The sequence below is a fragment of the Chenopodium quinoa genome, unplaced genomic scaffold (assembly GCF_001683475.1).
Source record: "Chenopodium quinoa cultivar QQ74 unplaced genomic scaffold, ASM168347v1, whole genome shotgun sequence".
In the NCBI taxonomy this organism is placed as follows: domain Eukaryota; kingdom Viridiplantae; phylum Streptophyta; class Magnoliopsida; order Caryophyllales; family Amaranthaceae; genus Chenopodium; species Chenopodium quinoa.
The window spans coordinates 3,118,182-3,134,670 of record NW_018745650.1 but is presented as its reverse complement, the minus strand read 5'-3'; the positions used below and the strand labels follow the sequence as shown (position 1 = coordinate 3,134,670).

At 34.9% G+C, this 16,489-nt stretch overlaps 1 protein-coding gene across 2 annotated transcripts; it reads right to left on the bottom strand.

Annotated features, from left to right (window-relative positions):
- Positions 1–776: 776 nt before the first annotated feature.
- LOC110716806 (inactive protein kinase SELMODRAFT_444075-like) lies at positions 777–7,962 on the bottom strand. Of its 2 annotated transcripts, none has more exons than XM_021895447.1 (9): positions 7,403–7,960; positions 5,140–5,294; positions 4,954–5,048; positions 3,799–4,802; positions 3,247–3,407; positions 2,866–2,942; positions 2,637–2,784; positions 2,401–2,550; positions 777–1,305 (listed from the first exon to the last, which is right to left on the bottom strand). In XM_021895447.1, the coding sequence occupies exons 1-9, from the start codon at positions 7,551–7,553 to the stop codon at positions 1,261–1,263; spliced, it is 1,986 nt and encodes a 661-aa protein (XP_021751139.1). In that variant the 5' UTR covers positions 7,554–7,960; the 3' UTR covers positions 777–1,260. The 2 variants fall into 2 exon arrangements, with proteins under 2 accessions (XP_021751139.1, XP_021751138.1); XM_021895446.1 differs by lacking the exon at positions 777–1,305 and adding an exon at positions 1,314–1,740 and having other exon boundaries at positions 7,403–7,962.
- Between the last annotated feature and the right edge of the window lie 8,527 nt (positions 7,963–16,489).

The following is a 16,489-nucleotide window of genomic DNA, read 5'->3' as shown; positions in this document are numbered from 1 at the left end:
TCAAAACGCTACACTTATTAAATACAGAGTGAATCCTGGAATTGGATAGTCCATGCATTAGTTTTATCTTATGTATTGGATAGGTAGATTAATAGTAAATTCGTATGACAGATTCACGCGATACTTTATGTGCGATAATATTTAGTTTATACATTGATTAGTGGACCATAACTCCACAAGTTCCACTAGGAAAAAAAAGGGTTAGATAAAACTTAGGGTCTGTTTGTTTGATCGTATTTTAACTATTTTATCAAAATAAGTTCATATATTTTCATATTAATTAAGTGCAAAAAGAAAAAAAAAAGTTTAGAAAATTCTACTGTGAATTTATTAACCTATACTAAAACCAAATCCTTCCACAACACTTGTCATTACTTTGTGAAACACCTTATGTATTTTTTTTATAGTTTGACAATCATATTCCATATATACCCAAATGAAATATTTTTGAATATCTTTTATGTACTTTATATTTTGTAATATTATTGTCAAAAATATTTAACAACCGTACATTGCACGGGATTTTGACCTAGTTTTACAACTAAAAGATCAAGCAGTTTAAGCTCAACAACAACAAGATCGGCTAGTATTAGTTCTATTTAATAGACCTCATTACCTCAATATGTGTTATATGTCACAGCAATGAAAAAATGTTGGAGATACTGTTTTATTTGCTATAATAGAAGAGTACAGGGTCAATAAGCCTAAAAGATATCAAAATGAAAAGAAATTTTAATTAGATGAGCCTTTGAATTTATTAAAATTATCCTACAAAATTATGCAAAGTAGTCCCCTTAGGGATCTTTATATTATTAAGGATTGAGTAATGAAATAACACAAGAATATGTGTGCATGATTGCTTTATTAAATCTGTACACCTTCAATTTGCTTGCATGACCCTATACAGCACAGTATATCACATATGGGCTCTACTAGTTTACAAACGTGCTTCGTATTAAAGAGGTAGATAAGGAAGATTAGATATCACTACTTTAAAAAACACAGAAATCTGGCATGATGTCTCCATCTTCTGTGTGGCTCTGCAGGGAGATCTGCACGTCTGCAGACATAGTGAGTTGAAATTGCACTAATAGTCATTCTGAGGTGCTTCAAACAAAATTTCTTCGTTTTCTCAGAACTAGTTCTTCATTCGCACAGAACTTCCAGTGCATGTTGGAGTGAATTTAGAGCTGAACAAGGTATTTACTTTGCCAAGGACTCCTACTGCTGAAGTATTGTTCAGGATCCAGAGCCTTTAAATTAACCGATTGAGTTCGAGTGGCCACTCTCCAACATTCGCAGAACCTAATAAACAACTTATTGTGAACAATGTGGAGTAAGATAAGCAAACATAAATCAGGACATGACAATAAATTAATCATGGAGATCATGATTGGCTTGGCCTTCCACATCCCAGGTTGTGGGATCAAATCTTTTACTTGAGTGAGGATATGGTAGTTTTTAATTCAAGATCACGTTGTTGGGGATGTGGGGGGATGCTGTTGTACTTTACAATGCCAAATTTAACTGAAAACAGCGAAATAACCATAACAATAGACTTTCAAGCACATTGCCTATTGCTTTCTGGTTTTGAATTTTCACAGGCCCAGCCATTACTACTGTCTTCAGCTACAATGAGCTTCCTACATTGGGAATTATTACTTCACATACCTTACAGTTTGGCACTTTGGATCATGTTTGGTTCCTCTCAGCCCAATAAAGCACATTGCCTATTGCTTTCTGGTTTTGAATTTTCACAGGGGGTTACAGAAATCAATCGCTTGTTTAAAAAGTTGGATTCAAAATTCAAATCACAGTTTGATCTACAAATCTAGATTGGTTACAAATCTGTCAAAAATGCACAAGAACTTAAAAAAAGTTTTTTAGTGTCAATTTCCAATTCCTAATAACCAACAATATTTTTGTCATCTGAGCATGACCTTTGGCTCTTAGAGTCAATGTGGCTCACTAAGCCAATAATGACGTATCCAATTTGTATGTTGACCAATGAGACATTCATCTCTGACAGTAGGGCATCACCTGCAGCTCCTTCTGACCCCCCTTCCCAACCCCACCCAAACAATGCCCAACCTCATGTAAACCTGTTGCATTTATGCATGTCATGCAACAGCATAAAATGATTTACACATGGAAGATTTCTGTGAAAGTTAACAAGGGATGATCTTAACACTGACTTAATTGAAATTCGAATTCTAGATTCAAATCTCAACCCCAGTCCAGATTACAAAAGCTAGATCTCAGCCTATAAGAGGCATAAGAGCTAAAAATGAACTGCACCAGTTGTTTGAAGAAATAAAGAGCATAGTGCAGACTTTCAGAGCTCAAATTGAATTATATTAATTGCTTAAAAAAGCTAAAAGATGGTGCAGACTTTCAAACCTGAGACATGCGAGGCCTTGAATCAGGATCCTTTCTGATGCTCAATGAGGCACAATGTAGCATAGAAACAAGATCCTCTTTCACATAGCTGTTTCCCAAGCATGGATCAATCAACATTTTGAGATTCTCTGCTTTAACTACACGCCGTGCCTGAATAACCATCCAATTAATGCAATTTTATTACTCATTTGAGAGACATGGGTTATCATAAGATACCTGAAAAATCAAAATCATACCCATTCAGTGAGGCATTGCTCTCCCTTGGGCCGATTTATATCTACAGCTTTCCGTCCTGTGATAAGTTCCAATAACACTATGCCAAATGAATAGACATCAGCCTTTTCTGTGATCTGACCACTTTGAGCATATTCTGGAGCCAAATACCTGCATATAACACGGATGTAACTATCTCTTGCAATTATTAATAATAATAACAGGAAATTGTCACCGAAGTACTGAACTTACCCAAATGTTCCAATAACTCTAGTTTCCTCACCTACACCTCCATCAGGCTGGCACCTTGCTAATCCAAAGTCCCCAACCTATAAATCAGTGATATATCGTGCATAGTTAGCTTGTTCAAGAAAATTATGAAACTTATAGATATAGGACACGGCATCCTTGAACAGAAAAAAAAAAATATTAAATAATTAAATAGAATAAAAACAAAAAAAATAAAAAGAGGAAATAGAATACATCTATTTTCCAAATGGTGATCAATATAGCTCTGTACAAAATAATTGATCGTATAACTTGTGACGATTTATAATGACACTCTTCTATGCAAGTGTATGATGGGAAAGTTCTTCTAAACAATCTAGTAAATATTAATGGAAAGAAGCATACCAATGGTTCAAAATCATGGGTTAACAGGATATTGTTTGGTCGCATATCACGATGAACAATACAGCCAACTCGGCATTCTTCATGAAGGTATCTCAGTCCTCGAGCAGCTCCAACAGCAATCTTCTGCCTCGCAGGCCACTCTAATATATTGCTGCTACGACCTGTACACCCCAAAGTTAAGTAAATTCCATTTTGAAGTTACATGTGAATATGTGATAGGCCACACGGAAACAAGTTATAACAAAAATATGTCACAACATATATGTAAAGGGTACTTTATTAGACATTGTAATGTACAAAAGCATGTAAAGACAATTTCAAGTGCAATATATCCGGGAGAGCTAACAAATGACACTAAAATAAGTTGAGATAAGAGGTTTAGATAAAGGGCTGGTTGCATATTTTATTCACTGTATCACAATAGTAATAATAAAATGGGATATTTCTAAGCATCTCGCTTTAAAAGTAAAATTTTTTGTGTACACATAACTCTAACAGTCCACATCTCTTTTCAGTAAATGACCTGATATGCATAAGGATTTGTGAACATACCATAAAGATGATAATCCAAAGAATTATTGCATATATATTCATATACCAACAACCTTCTTCCGCCTTCCACACAGAAGCCTATCAGAGTTACAACATTACGATGTTGGGCACAACTCAAAACCTCCACTTCAGAGCAAAACTCCTTATCTCCCTGAGAGCTAGCCAATTTATATTGTTTCACAGCAATTAACTGTCCGTCTTGTAGTACCCCAAGATAAACAGAACCATACCCACCTTCGGCCAAGAAATTGTTGACTGAAAATCCATTGGTTGCCATTTCTAGCTCTGCGTATTTGAATGACTGCGGAGGTTTACCAAACGTTGGTGTCCTATGCTGGCATTTTGAGCATAGTGGTGGTGGCTCAGCAGGTGACTTTTTGGACAATGAGATAGCGTCCCGTACGCTTGTTGAGTTTAAATTAAGTTTCTGCTTAGGATCTTGCATTTCAGCAACTGAAAATCTCTTCAGCAGATTTATAGATGCACGGGCCAGTATCTGATCTGTAGTTCTAAGTGACCCATCTATGTCAGATTTCAAGCTGTCACTACTGACGATAGGACTATTCAGCAACCATGGCTGACAACAACTTGTTGAGCTCATTGATTCATTGTCCGTATCAGAATCCTCTAGTTGATCAATTTCACTAGCAACAGATAAAAGTGCTTTCCTTTGGTCCTCAATCGTTCCTGAGAGGAAATATGACGAAGTCCCTGCATCTGAGCTTGATATGGACGATGTTCCAGCACCAGTTGCTGTGTACGATGTATCATGCTCTGGACTACTGATGGGAGTCACATTTGGCACCCGAATTGTATCCAGGCAATCAAATGCATCATTAGCACGTGACGCTTCAGACATGGATGACAGTGAGTGCATCACTTCAGGTTCAACATCACCTGATCCAATTAGATTCAATCTAAGAACCTTGGGATGAGATCCTTTCATCATGATAACATTGCACTGAAGCTGCTCCATACAGAGTTTTGCCTCATCCTTTAGCTTTCTGGAAAGAAACCAACATCCATAGACGAAGTGCATAATTGCGTTTAGTAAATGACTTTAAAATACTAACCTAGTATGTAAACTCTGAAAATTCTATAGTTTACGTACATCAATAGATCAAGTAGAAAGAAAATTAAAACTAAATTAATTACTTGTCCAGTATAACCCAGTTTGTTTGATCTTTCTTGGCTTCAGCTGCCACAACTCCATCAACAGAACTGGTCAGAACTTTAATCTTCACATTAATCTGTAAGGAAATTGACAAGGGAATAAACTCTCAATGGACTAAATTAAGCCTACACCAAAATTTACATAAGGTTCTCAGTCAAAGAACTAGCCTTGCATGATTTCTGATCTTTACACAATTGATGCATCAACTGTGAGCAAGAGTCAGTAATGTCTTCCTCTTGATCCAAAAGGGTCCCTGTGCGAGATCTCCATGCTCCACTGGCACAATCAGAAGTAAACCTTTGAAGCCCCCAAAGCTTTTTTCCTGAAAATGCACATTCACTAATCACTATCAATGCACAAGCTAATTTCAGCACAAAGGTCACCCTATAGATCTTACAATGGCAAGTGACAACTGCTGTGACCAATAAAGAAAATAATTATATTTCATTGATATGTTAAAACACTGTGATTGCACTTAAGAATCTTATTACGTACAAAACTTCTGCACCCAGCACCCCCGTCATAAGAAATATGTAAAGAAAAACCAGAAAAACTTCGGCCAACTGATCCAAGAATTCAAAACCAGACTGCCAGGCAATGAAAATGTAAAAAAGTAGCAGCTACATTCTGAGTTGTACCAGGTGAGAAATCCAAATCAACCTTTGAACTAGAGCAAAGGGCACATTTTATTAAAATTTTGCCCAAGTGGCAAGAGCTGTTCATGGACGGGACAACCCGCTAAGCCCGCCCAACTTGGCCCACAAAATAAGCGGGCTTGGACAACCATTTTGAAAAAAATTGAAAATTTGGGCGGGCTAGGCCCGACCCGTTAATATAAATGGGCGGACATGGACAAGACAATATGTGCCATGGGCTAGCCCACCCGGCCCATTTATTTCATAAATAAATAGTTTAATGATTTTTTAGTTTGTTGATTATGTTGTATATTTTAGAAAATAAATACAGAGAGACTATATTGGACTCCAAGCTTTTATTAGCTACAACTATTTATTTCAATTTCATATTTTATCATTAAAGACTTATTAAATAAGTTAATTCTTTCGTATTTTTCACCAATATATGTCACAAGTTTAAAAAAAAAAAATATTCTAGTATCATTAGTGATCAAGAAATTTTTAAGATAACTTAATCAAAATAATATTAACATAAGTAAATAATAAAAAGAATAATTAGTGTTAGAAATATATAAAACAAAAATTTTAGGCCCGTTAGCCAGCGGGCAAGCCCGGCCCATTTAATAGAGTGGGCTTGGACAAATTATCAAGCCCGCATAAAAGGGCTCGGGTAAGCTACATTAAGCCCGTTGGACAAAAAATGAAGTATAGGCCCGGCCCATTTCCCGTCCAAGCCCGCAAACGATCAAATTAGGCAAGATAGCTCAGCTAAAGAGCACAATAAATTTAAGTTTATTGATACTAATATATTGGGGTTTATGTTCTTGGCAGAGACTTACACGTAAAACGGCATCATGTAACCATGAGGAAATACACATTTAATGACCTAGCACTAAATTGGGCAGTAAACCATGAATAATATAACATTGTTTATGCAGTTATCGAAATACATTATTGTATAAGCAATTAAGCATGAGAATACATTTGCACTTTCTTGAGTACAGAATTCAGAAAGTGTTATGATGCGATTTGCTTAATCGCTTTAAGTTTAAGCAGAGAAGATCACTACATAAAGATAAAATATCATAAAAAAAGGATAGCTTCAGTTAGAGCTTCATGCTTGACTTGCCATTCTTGAACTTAGAGGCATATACTGAAGGGAACACCCATTTAAATTAGATATCTATTGCTACTGAGAAGAGAAGATTTTTAATGTTATATTCTCTGGTTCAACTAATACCCCTTAAACCTTCTGAATTGCCTATGAACCTATGATTATTTCCGGCCAGAAAGGGATCAAATTAGGAAAGACATCGAATTCTAAAACAGAAAAACAGCCAAAAGCGGCAGAAAATAGTTCCCTTTTCACTTTCAAAACAAGAAAAGTGCCAATTCAAACGCTTTATGCACTGCAAAAGCAAATTAATCATGACTTCTCGCCGAAAAACCACTCTAGAAGTGAATCCTCATCATGTTCATACACTAGGAGTAAATTCTAGTTAGGGGCAGTACTACAACAGCAGCAGCACCCAGCAGGTACTAAGGCAATTTAGTTCCTAGACCGTCTGATACAAGAACTACTATTCGCAAAATAAATTAGACCCGAAAATTGTATAATAGTGATGATTACACACAAACAGAATGAAAATAAGTTAGACAAAATTAAAACCAACAAGAGCATATTATTCAATTAAAAAACACCCAATAAGCAAAAATTAAATATCATAGAAACAAACTTAACAGCAATAAATTAAACTGAAAAAGAAAAGTAATAAAATTGTGGTAGAAATATTACCAATATTTTGAGGAGAAGTTACCACCAAAAGCTTAATGCAGTTCTCAGGTTGAACAACATGAGCAAGTGCCCATTCCATTGCATTTTTTGGAATGTCTTTTGTAGCTTTAACAGCAACTATAACAACCACCTTTTTCTGATTCGTATTCATCTTAATTTCTTCCACCCTAAACCTATTTAATCTTCACTAAAACCCCAACTTCAGCTCAAACCCAGAAAAACCCACATCAAAAAACAATGAATTTTCTCTGTTTTTTCAGCTATAACAGAAAAAAAATCTGTTATTTTGAACAGTGAGCAGCAAAAGCATGAGTAATGATGCAAAAAATGAGATGGGGTTTTAGGGAAATCAATCAAAATGTCATGATTTCTACATTTTTTTCTGAAGCAACTTTTATTGCATGATTAAATACAAAAAGGGGTAAAGAAGATGTTAAAAGGGTTAATGTTCTTGGAGCAGAAATTGAGGAATAAAGAAGAGGATAAAAAAAGAGAGCTTAGACAAATTTGATGAATGGAAGTTTAATGAAGTTTGGATTTGTAATAATGACAATGAAATTGATCCCATAAACAGGTAAGATCAAAATAATTGAGAATTTTTTTGTGGGACCACTGACACGGTGACAATCCCACTTTGTTCCATGTTCTTTCTCATTAGGCTAAAGTTTTCATGCTATTTTAGCTAATTATGGACTAAATTGATCTATCTACTTTATTTGGTAAAAGAAAAATATTTTTTTTCTAAAATAAGGAGTGTGTGATTTGAATATGATCAATTGATTAAATATTTATTTTTGAGAGTTTCTATAGTTAATTTTATATATATATATATATATATATATATATATATATATATATATATATATATATATTTATTTATTTATTTGGCAATTGATACATTTTTTTCAAACCCTGTTTCTTTATGTGACAAATAAACTCTAGGCAATATAACTTGTTTAAGCTATTTACAAGGATTTCTCAACTAGAGGTATGCATGGTAGCACGGTAGTGAAAAAAGGTATGCCTTGTAGAAGTCAAGAAGGTGATAGCGTTTTATAGCAAACTTGTTGTCTCTAAACCCAACTCGGCGATTGAACCAAATCTTTTTTAATTTTGATAGAAGAATTTCACGACAGGTTGGGTTCCCTTGCTACCTCCGTTTTTGGAAACATTTTACTTCATACTTTTATTTTGTAAACGGAGGTAGAACCTCGGATTTGGTTATGGACCTTACTTGAATATGGAATTTTTGTGATTGAAACTGAATGGAAATTGATCAAGAACGACAAATTATTTTGTTAGGGGCTCTCGGAGGTTGATAGTTGATGCCCCTTAAACCATAACAATCAGGGCATACTTGGATTGGGGGAGATGTATTACTAGGGTAATAAAAGTCAAACTAAGCAAAATAAAAGAAAAAATAAGGAAGGAGGAGATAGTGATGGTGTGATTGTAAGGAAAATTATGTAGTCATGTGTGGTATGAGGTGAAGAAAGAGGAACTAATACCCTCATTTTGGGGGTAATAGTTACAGTAGGGGAAGGGTGGGTAACTATTACCCTCATTATGAGGGTAATAATTCCTCTATCTCTCTCTTTTCCTCATGACACAATTACTTTATTTCATTTGTAAAAACCATGCCTCCTACAACAACACCTCTAATTGCTTATATTTTTTCAAGTTTGACTTTTATTACCCCCTTTATATATTACCCCCAATCCAAGCAAGGCCTCAGTATATATAGTTTCACGAGTAGAAAAAGATTAAAAAAGTTAAGAAAATCATGAGGCACGCATGGGATTTGTGTGTCACGCAAGTTGATTCGCATATCCCTGAATTTTCTGATTTTACAATCTTCATAACTTGTAACACCTCCGATTTACTAACTAATAATAAAAAAGTGCTAAAGGAAAATAAATAACCTTTAAATAAATTGCAGAAGCATATACAATTAAATCGGAGGTATCACCGCCACACTTGACAACCTGTCAAGTGTTAAAGCTTACAAAATCCCAATAATTACAACTCAATAAACTAAGTGAGCTATTTATACAACTTTACAAACTCGTTATAACAGACTAATCGAAACACTTGAGCTCCTTTAGCTGTGATCACTTGATCAACCTGTTTAGACAAACTTGACTGCTCACCACTAAGGACAAATTCCAAAATAGATCGTCATAGGGCCACCGTAAGAAAAAGACATGGTCGCAAACACAAGTAGCAAAGCAAAATAAACAACACACACATTAGCAAAAAGCTGAGTAATCACCACATATCATAATACAAATAATAATAAAATAATTAACATTACTAGCTCAATTAAACAATGTAATTCAAAACTACATTACACATTATACTTTGAAAATAACCTTTATCAACTCAACCTCGAATAAAATATAATCCTTTTCTCAATTAACTCATCTAACCAATAAGTGTGCCATTGTAGACACCTGATTGTGTCTCCCCAAAAACCAAAGCCAGTGATGAGTACCTTTCACGTCTTTAATTATCGAGTTAGGTGAAAGAGTTGAAGAGTCTCGTGAATTCCCTTTAGCTTTAACCATTTCTAACTTTTCCTAAAATGTTTTAGCCAAAATAATTTATTTCGTGTCTTTAAACCCAAAATCATTCATTTCGTATTATCTTTATAAAAACGTCCAAAACAGTTTATTTTGGTCTATAATCCTGGTCCAATTATTGTTTATTTGGATGGGGTTTGAAAAGATCTTTTCAACGATATATTATAAGCCTAAATCCAACTTATAACAAATATGTTATGGCCAAAATACTAAATTAAGCCCAAACCGGACCTAGGTCCATCTTACATGCGACCCAATGATCATGTGGAGGGTCCAATACCTTAATCTCAATTCTAAGCCAATTAGTATTCATTAGGAACTTCTAGACGCCTTTAGAAGGTTCTAATCTATCCTTTTCGAAAGATAAAGATCAAGAGTTTGAAATTGAATAAAACTCCTCATTTTGAAAATCCTTGTTCTATTCGAATTCAAAGACGTTCAGATATGATTTTTTTGCTTCATAATTTTTATCAAAATATTAAATGGTTGGATAGCCCTTTAATTTACATTTCCAATTATATATCATAATCCCAATTCCGAGCTATCACGAAAAAGATATGAATGAAATACCAAACTCTATCCAAAACTGACACTATTCCACTATTTCGATCATATATTTTATTATAAAAAAGATATCAATCTGATTCTAATTGGGTTGGATAGTAGAATTCTAGATCTTTCCAAATATATATTATTTATCTTATTCTGATTTATGGATCAAAAGTTATGATGAAAACAAAACCATAAAATTGCAGCACCATCGCGCCGCGACAAGGCTGTCGCGCCGCAATGGAGCGTGTTTTACTTTGATTTGAATTCTGACTCTTTTCTTATCTTTTGACCCTTTTTTTCTTATAAATAGAGGTTGTTTCACTCTGTTTTCAATCATCAACAATCTTGATCACCAACAATCGTCATCTAATTCCCTCTCTAATACTTTTTTTCTCTCTCTCTCTCATGATTCTTTTCTTAGCCTAGCCTAAACCCGTCCTTATACATCCTTGATACTTTTCTCCAAGAAAACACCATACCTCCTTCACTAGATTTGAATATTCCTAGCCAATCTCGAAGTTGCCTTCGACTTTGACGTGAAAGGTTGATAGTTCTGAGGGTTTGGTCCCAAATCTATATTTCAATTCTTGTTTGATTTATTTGGTTTATTTGTTTAATCTTTCTTGAAGTTACTAACGTGTGTATTGTTTTGATAGAAAGAGATTTGAGGCATCAAAGTAAGTAATTCGATTACTTATTTACTCCTTTGATATAGAAATCATGCTTAGAATATTTTATTAGTTCCTAGTATCATGTTAGAATGTTTATTTTGATTCCTAGTATCATGTTAGGATGTTGATTTTGATTCCTAGTATCATGTTTAGGGTGTTAATTAATATTTCTAATATCATGCTTCCTAGTATCACGTTTAGGCTAATGCTTTGATTATGATTTTTATTAGTGACATGCTAGGATTTGTTATTGATTCGTTTAGTATCATGCCTAGGATCTTACTAATAATGTTTTTATGATGTATTATGATGATGATTGTTGTGTCAATTAATTATTATGTTGATTGATTATTCGTGATTGATTGTCATTGGTTGATCACGCCCCTTCTTGCAGGTTTAAAGGGAACTTGTACTTGAAATCACGCCTAATAAGATAATTAATAATTTGTTTTAGGCTTAATATGATTTTAATTCAAGTGATCGTCAATAATATTAGATTTATTTGTGCACTAATAATCAACGAACATAGATTAAACAGGTTTAGGATTAATTTATTGTATGTATGTTGATGGAAAAGCGCACATGAATATCAAAAGAATTAAGTAGAGGCCGATTTAGGGCGGATTCAATCTCTTTTAGGTTGGATTCGTACCATCATCCCCAAATATCCAGTCATGGTTCCGGATCACTATGGAGTTAGCGATCTCCGTGATCGTGAATGGGGTGTAACCTTCACACCCGTGAACGGTTTACAAGTTTCTAAAACTTGTTGGTGACTCTTTTATCTCTAGCTCCGTTCTCTTTGGACGTCACCATGCCTAAAAGCCTGATCACAGTGGGGCTTAAGTTGAGTTTGAAAAATTCCCTACAGCCATGCTCTTTGTTTTATACCTAGCCTTGGACATGGGTAATTCGAATGAATAAATCAACAAGTATAAAAACTTGAATACTCTCAATAACAAAAAAAAAAAAAAAAAAAAATTAAACACCTTGAACCAGACCAACATACGAGCCAAATCCTGTAGGAGACCATAGAAAAATATAAATAAAGGTTGTACCTCATTTTAACTGATAATTATCATCTCCTTACTAAAATGCCAAGGACTAAGGTCTATAACGCCAAGCCTCAACCCCAGAACAAAATAATAATGTTCAACCTTTTGATCTCATACTTCGATCAAACAATCATTCAGAAACTAATAGATAATATCTCAATATTGACACAGGTTCCCAAATAACATAACAATTTAATTCAAAAATATCTCAAACTCTGAGGGTAATAATACTAGTACCCAACCCAAGATTATATTAGTAACCCTAAAACCTGAAAACAATACTCACTAGAACAACAACATTAAAACCCTAAAATAATAACACGATCAATCAACACAACAAAATAGCACAAAGTAATAAAAATATTGTTATGTTTTTAAAATCCAATCAAAGCTTATGAATATGCTATACACATTGAACCTATATACTACTGTAGAGGTAAATATTGTTCTTTACCAACAAATCAAATACCCTATCTTGTTCTAGAGTATTAAGGGGCTGCCTCTATTGTGATTGGTTTCAAAATATTGATAATCTCGCTAACGTAACACAACAAAACAGTAAAGAAGTTATCCTTAAAGAAGTTAGATTGTTAAAGAAACGAGTAGATAAACATATGACAAAAAAGATGCAAATGTATTCCATTTATTGAAAAATAAAGTCAGGGCTATAATTGTACATGTTGAAGGAAATGTTACCTCCTTGCTCATAAAATTGGAAGAAACGATTGATCTTCAATACATACTAAGGGACTAAACTATCGCTTGGCTACTAAGCCAAGAGAAATATAAGAAAGCTAAGAAGAAAGCTTAACGAAAATGAAATGTTTTATTTTATTTTTTTATTTTATTGATTTGCTGATGCCTTTTCCATGTACATTCTTCGCTATTTCTTGGTAGATTTGGTGCGGTTTACTCCACTACTCCCAATATTTGCCAAACAGTTATGGCTCTTGGCGCCACTTTCCTTTGAAATTTGAAATACTCTATTTGTTTTACAACCGGTTCCATTCTTACTCGTGGGCCTTCCAATTGGGGTTTGTCCATTTAGCCATAGATCTCATCGCTGGGCTAAATTCTTAACATAGTTAGTTCATCTCTTCATAGTCAATGTGTCAAAGTCAAAGTAAGTCAAGAATTTTAATTTTGGCTATAACAACTATGGAGTATGTAATTTTATGCAAGAGGTAGGTATCAGGTTTATGATGTAATATGAACAAAATTAATCAAGTTCATTGTTAAGCCAAATTTAAAACATTTGTAAAAAAAAAAAAAAAACAATTTTACAACTTTATCATTGAAATCAAATTAAACACAAGATTAATTTTGGTTGAACTTGTTTCGGGTTGGGTAAAACTTAGGTCTAGTAGACATTTGGTTTCATTTTATTTAGTGATATGGTTAGTGGCTAGTGGAGTTAACAATGATGAATCAAAATAAGATAGAGTTACAATCAAGTTACCATGGTATGGGTCAATAACATTTTATGTCGAGTTATTAACGATTTTAAGTTTACTTTGGGTCAAGTGTCAATTTGAATTGGATTATTGTCATGTCGGATTATATTGATTAGTGGTTGATATCAGGTAGGTATCGAGTCAAATTAGTTATTAATAACATCGAGTTGGTTCGGGTTGTGTTGGGAATATTTATCATATATTTATCAAATAATTTGGTTATGGTAGTTTCCTTGTTGATAGCTACACTTGTTACAAGATAATATCTTGTGTATCTTTTTTATTTTATCCCGTATCTTTTGGGAATCGATTGTACGCTATATATTCATGAACAAATGAGATGTAGGGAAAGCTTTTAATCCCTTACTGATTTCTACATGGTATCAGCCGCTCAGGAAGATTAAGCCGCAAAAATATAACCATGGCCGGTGATGATATACCGCCACCACTTCCCCCACGCATTGATATTACCTTTCCATATTACCTTGGTCCTCACGACCGTCCTGGAGATTTCATTAATCCGACCCGACTTCGTGGCGAAAATAATGATGAATGGGTCGGTGATATTCAAACCGCGTTAAAGGCACGTAGAAAGTTTGTCTTTCTTGATGGAATAACCACTTCTCCTTCCTCTCCGTTACTCAAACGGATTAGAATACCATTCATGCTATGTTAATCTCATGGCTAATGAACACCATAGACCCTAAGGTCAAGTGTACCCTATCGAAGTATAAAGATTCAAAACGATTGTGGGATACTCTCAAGATGCGCTTTGCTACTGTGAACGGTCCACGCATTCAGAAAGTGAAGTCCTCTATTGCAAAGTGCGAACAGTCTAAGAACATGACTATCGCTGCATACTTTGGGAAGCTGACTGCGTTGTGGGAAGAATTAAATAATCACGAACCTTTAATCGCTTGATCTTGTTGCGATAAGTGTACAGGAGCATGAGAAGCGCCGTGAGAACACTCGTCTTCATGAATTTCTCATAGGGCTGTACACAGATTATTATGCCCAAACTCGCATCAACATTCTTTCTCAAGACCCTTTGCCAACTCTTGATCGTGCCTATCAAATGGTTGTGCAAGATGAGCGAGTTAGGCTTGCCAAACAAATCCTCGAAGATAAGCAACCTAAGGCAGTGGGGTTTGCTCTCCAAAATAGCACAGGCCAAGGCAACAAATCTCGCTCAAATCGGATGACAAACCGGAAAAATCTAGTCTCCATTGCACGCATTGTAAGAATACGGAACATTTAGTCTCTGATTGTTTTGAATTAAAAGGCTATCCACATTGGTGGCCAAATCAGTTAAAGGTTCGTGGTAAGGCTCCTCAATTGGGGGCAAAGGGGCGCGCTCCAGCTCGGGCTAATGCTACCACAACTAGGTCTACTGCCGATTCTAAGAATGCTTCGTTAGCAAGTGCATCTTCTCAAGCCTTCACAGCCGAACAATGGAAAGCCATTGACGGATTCGTTGGTAATACTAAAATACCTAATGATCGCTTGAATGGTGAGTTTGATAATGCATTGTGGATTGTTGATATAGGTGCCTCTAGACATGTTACATGTGATGTTAAATTGTTGTTTGACACTCAAACGATCAATTGTCTGGTTGGGCTTCCGAATGGCAAGTGCATTTTGGCCACTAAGGAAGGATTAGTTAGTCTATCCCCAAAAATCGTTCTTACACATGTGCTATTTGTTCTAGCTTTATGTTGCAATTTAATTTCGGTATCCCAATTGATTGATGATATAAATCACACTGTCCAATTTAACTCTAATATGTGTGCTATACAAGACCAGTCGAGGGAGCTGATTGGAACGATTGTGAGGCGGGATAGATTGTTCTACTTCGAAGGGATTTCTTCGGTGAAACATGTGGCTGTGACCTGGACTTCATCTACGCTAGAGTTATGGCACAAGCGAATGGGTCATCCTTCATAAAAAGTTGTGAAACTCCTCCCTCCCGTTCATAATTGTAAGGGAAGTTTTAATAAAGCATGAGAAATTTGTTTTCGTGCTAAATAACCTAGAGATAGATTTAATTTGAGTGAAAATAAATCCTCTAGAATTTTTGAAAAAATACATTGTGATTTGTGGGGCTCATATAGGCATGCTTTGTCTTGTAGTGCCCGTTATTTTTTTACTATCATGGAAAATTTCTCTCGTGCTGTTTGGATTTGTTTGCTAGTTAATAAAACTGAGGTCTTTCGTATGTTTATGTCATTTGTGGTGATGGTGGTAGGGCTGGCAAAAGCTGACCCGACCCCAAAACCCGACCCAAACCCGACTTGAAAATAGCGGGTTTGGGTTGAGATTTTTAACCCGAAAACTTAAATGGGTTGACACGAACCCGACCTGATAATTAAATGGGTTAGGTTAAGGTTGAAATTTTCAACCCGAAAATGACCCATCTAACTCGAAAAATAAAATAAAAAAATAAAATAAAATAAAATAAAAACTATAAAAACGGAAATCACTCTTAAGCCTAAGCCCAAAAAAGCCACCTAACAAAAGAGAAAAACCCTAAAATCCTCACATTCTCCTTCTCAAACAGTCGTTTCTCTTTCTCTCTCCTAGTCTTATTGCCTCACTCGTTTCTCCTTCACTCCTTCTTTCCTTCAGTCCTTCACGCGTTCTTTGATCTTCTCCTTCATCTCAAGGTAATTTTCTTCTTAATTTATTTACATGCTTTTGTTTTTTTTCTTTTTTTTTTTACATGTTAATGTTCGTTTATTTTTCGAATTCATTTGTTGTTTATATTCAAATTCAT

What these genes read in the sequence shown, in the direction of transcription:
- LOC110716806 (XM_021895446.1), bottom strand. Translation starts at nt 7,553, where the DNA reads ATGAATACGAATCAGAAAAAGGTGGTTGTTATAGTTGCTGTTAAAGCT. An exon ending in AAGATCAGAAATCATGCAAG is followed by an intron (nt 5,049 to 5,139) that starts GCTAGTTCTTTG and finishes ATTTCCTTACAG; the next exon opens with ATTAATGTGAAGATTAAAGT. An exon ending in TTTGGATTATCATCTTTATG is followed by an intron (nt 3,408 to 3,798) that starts GTATGTTCACAA and finishes TGGGGTGTACAG; the next exon opens with GTCGTAGCAGCAATATATTA.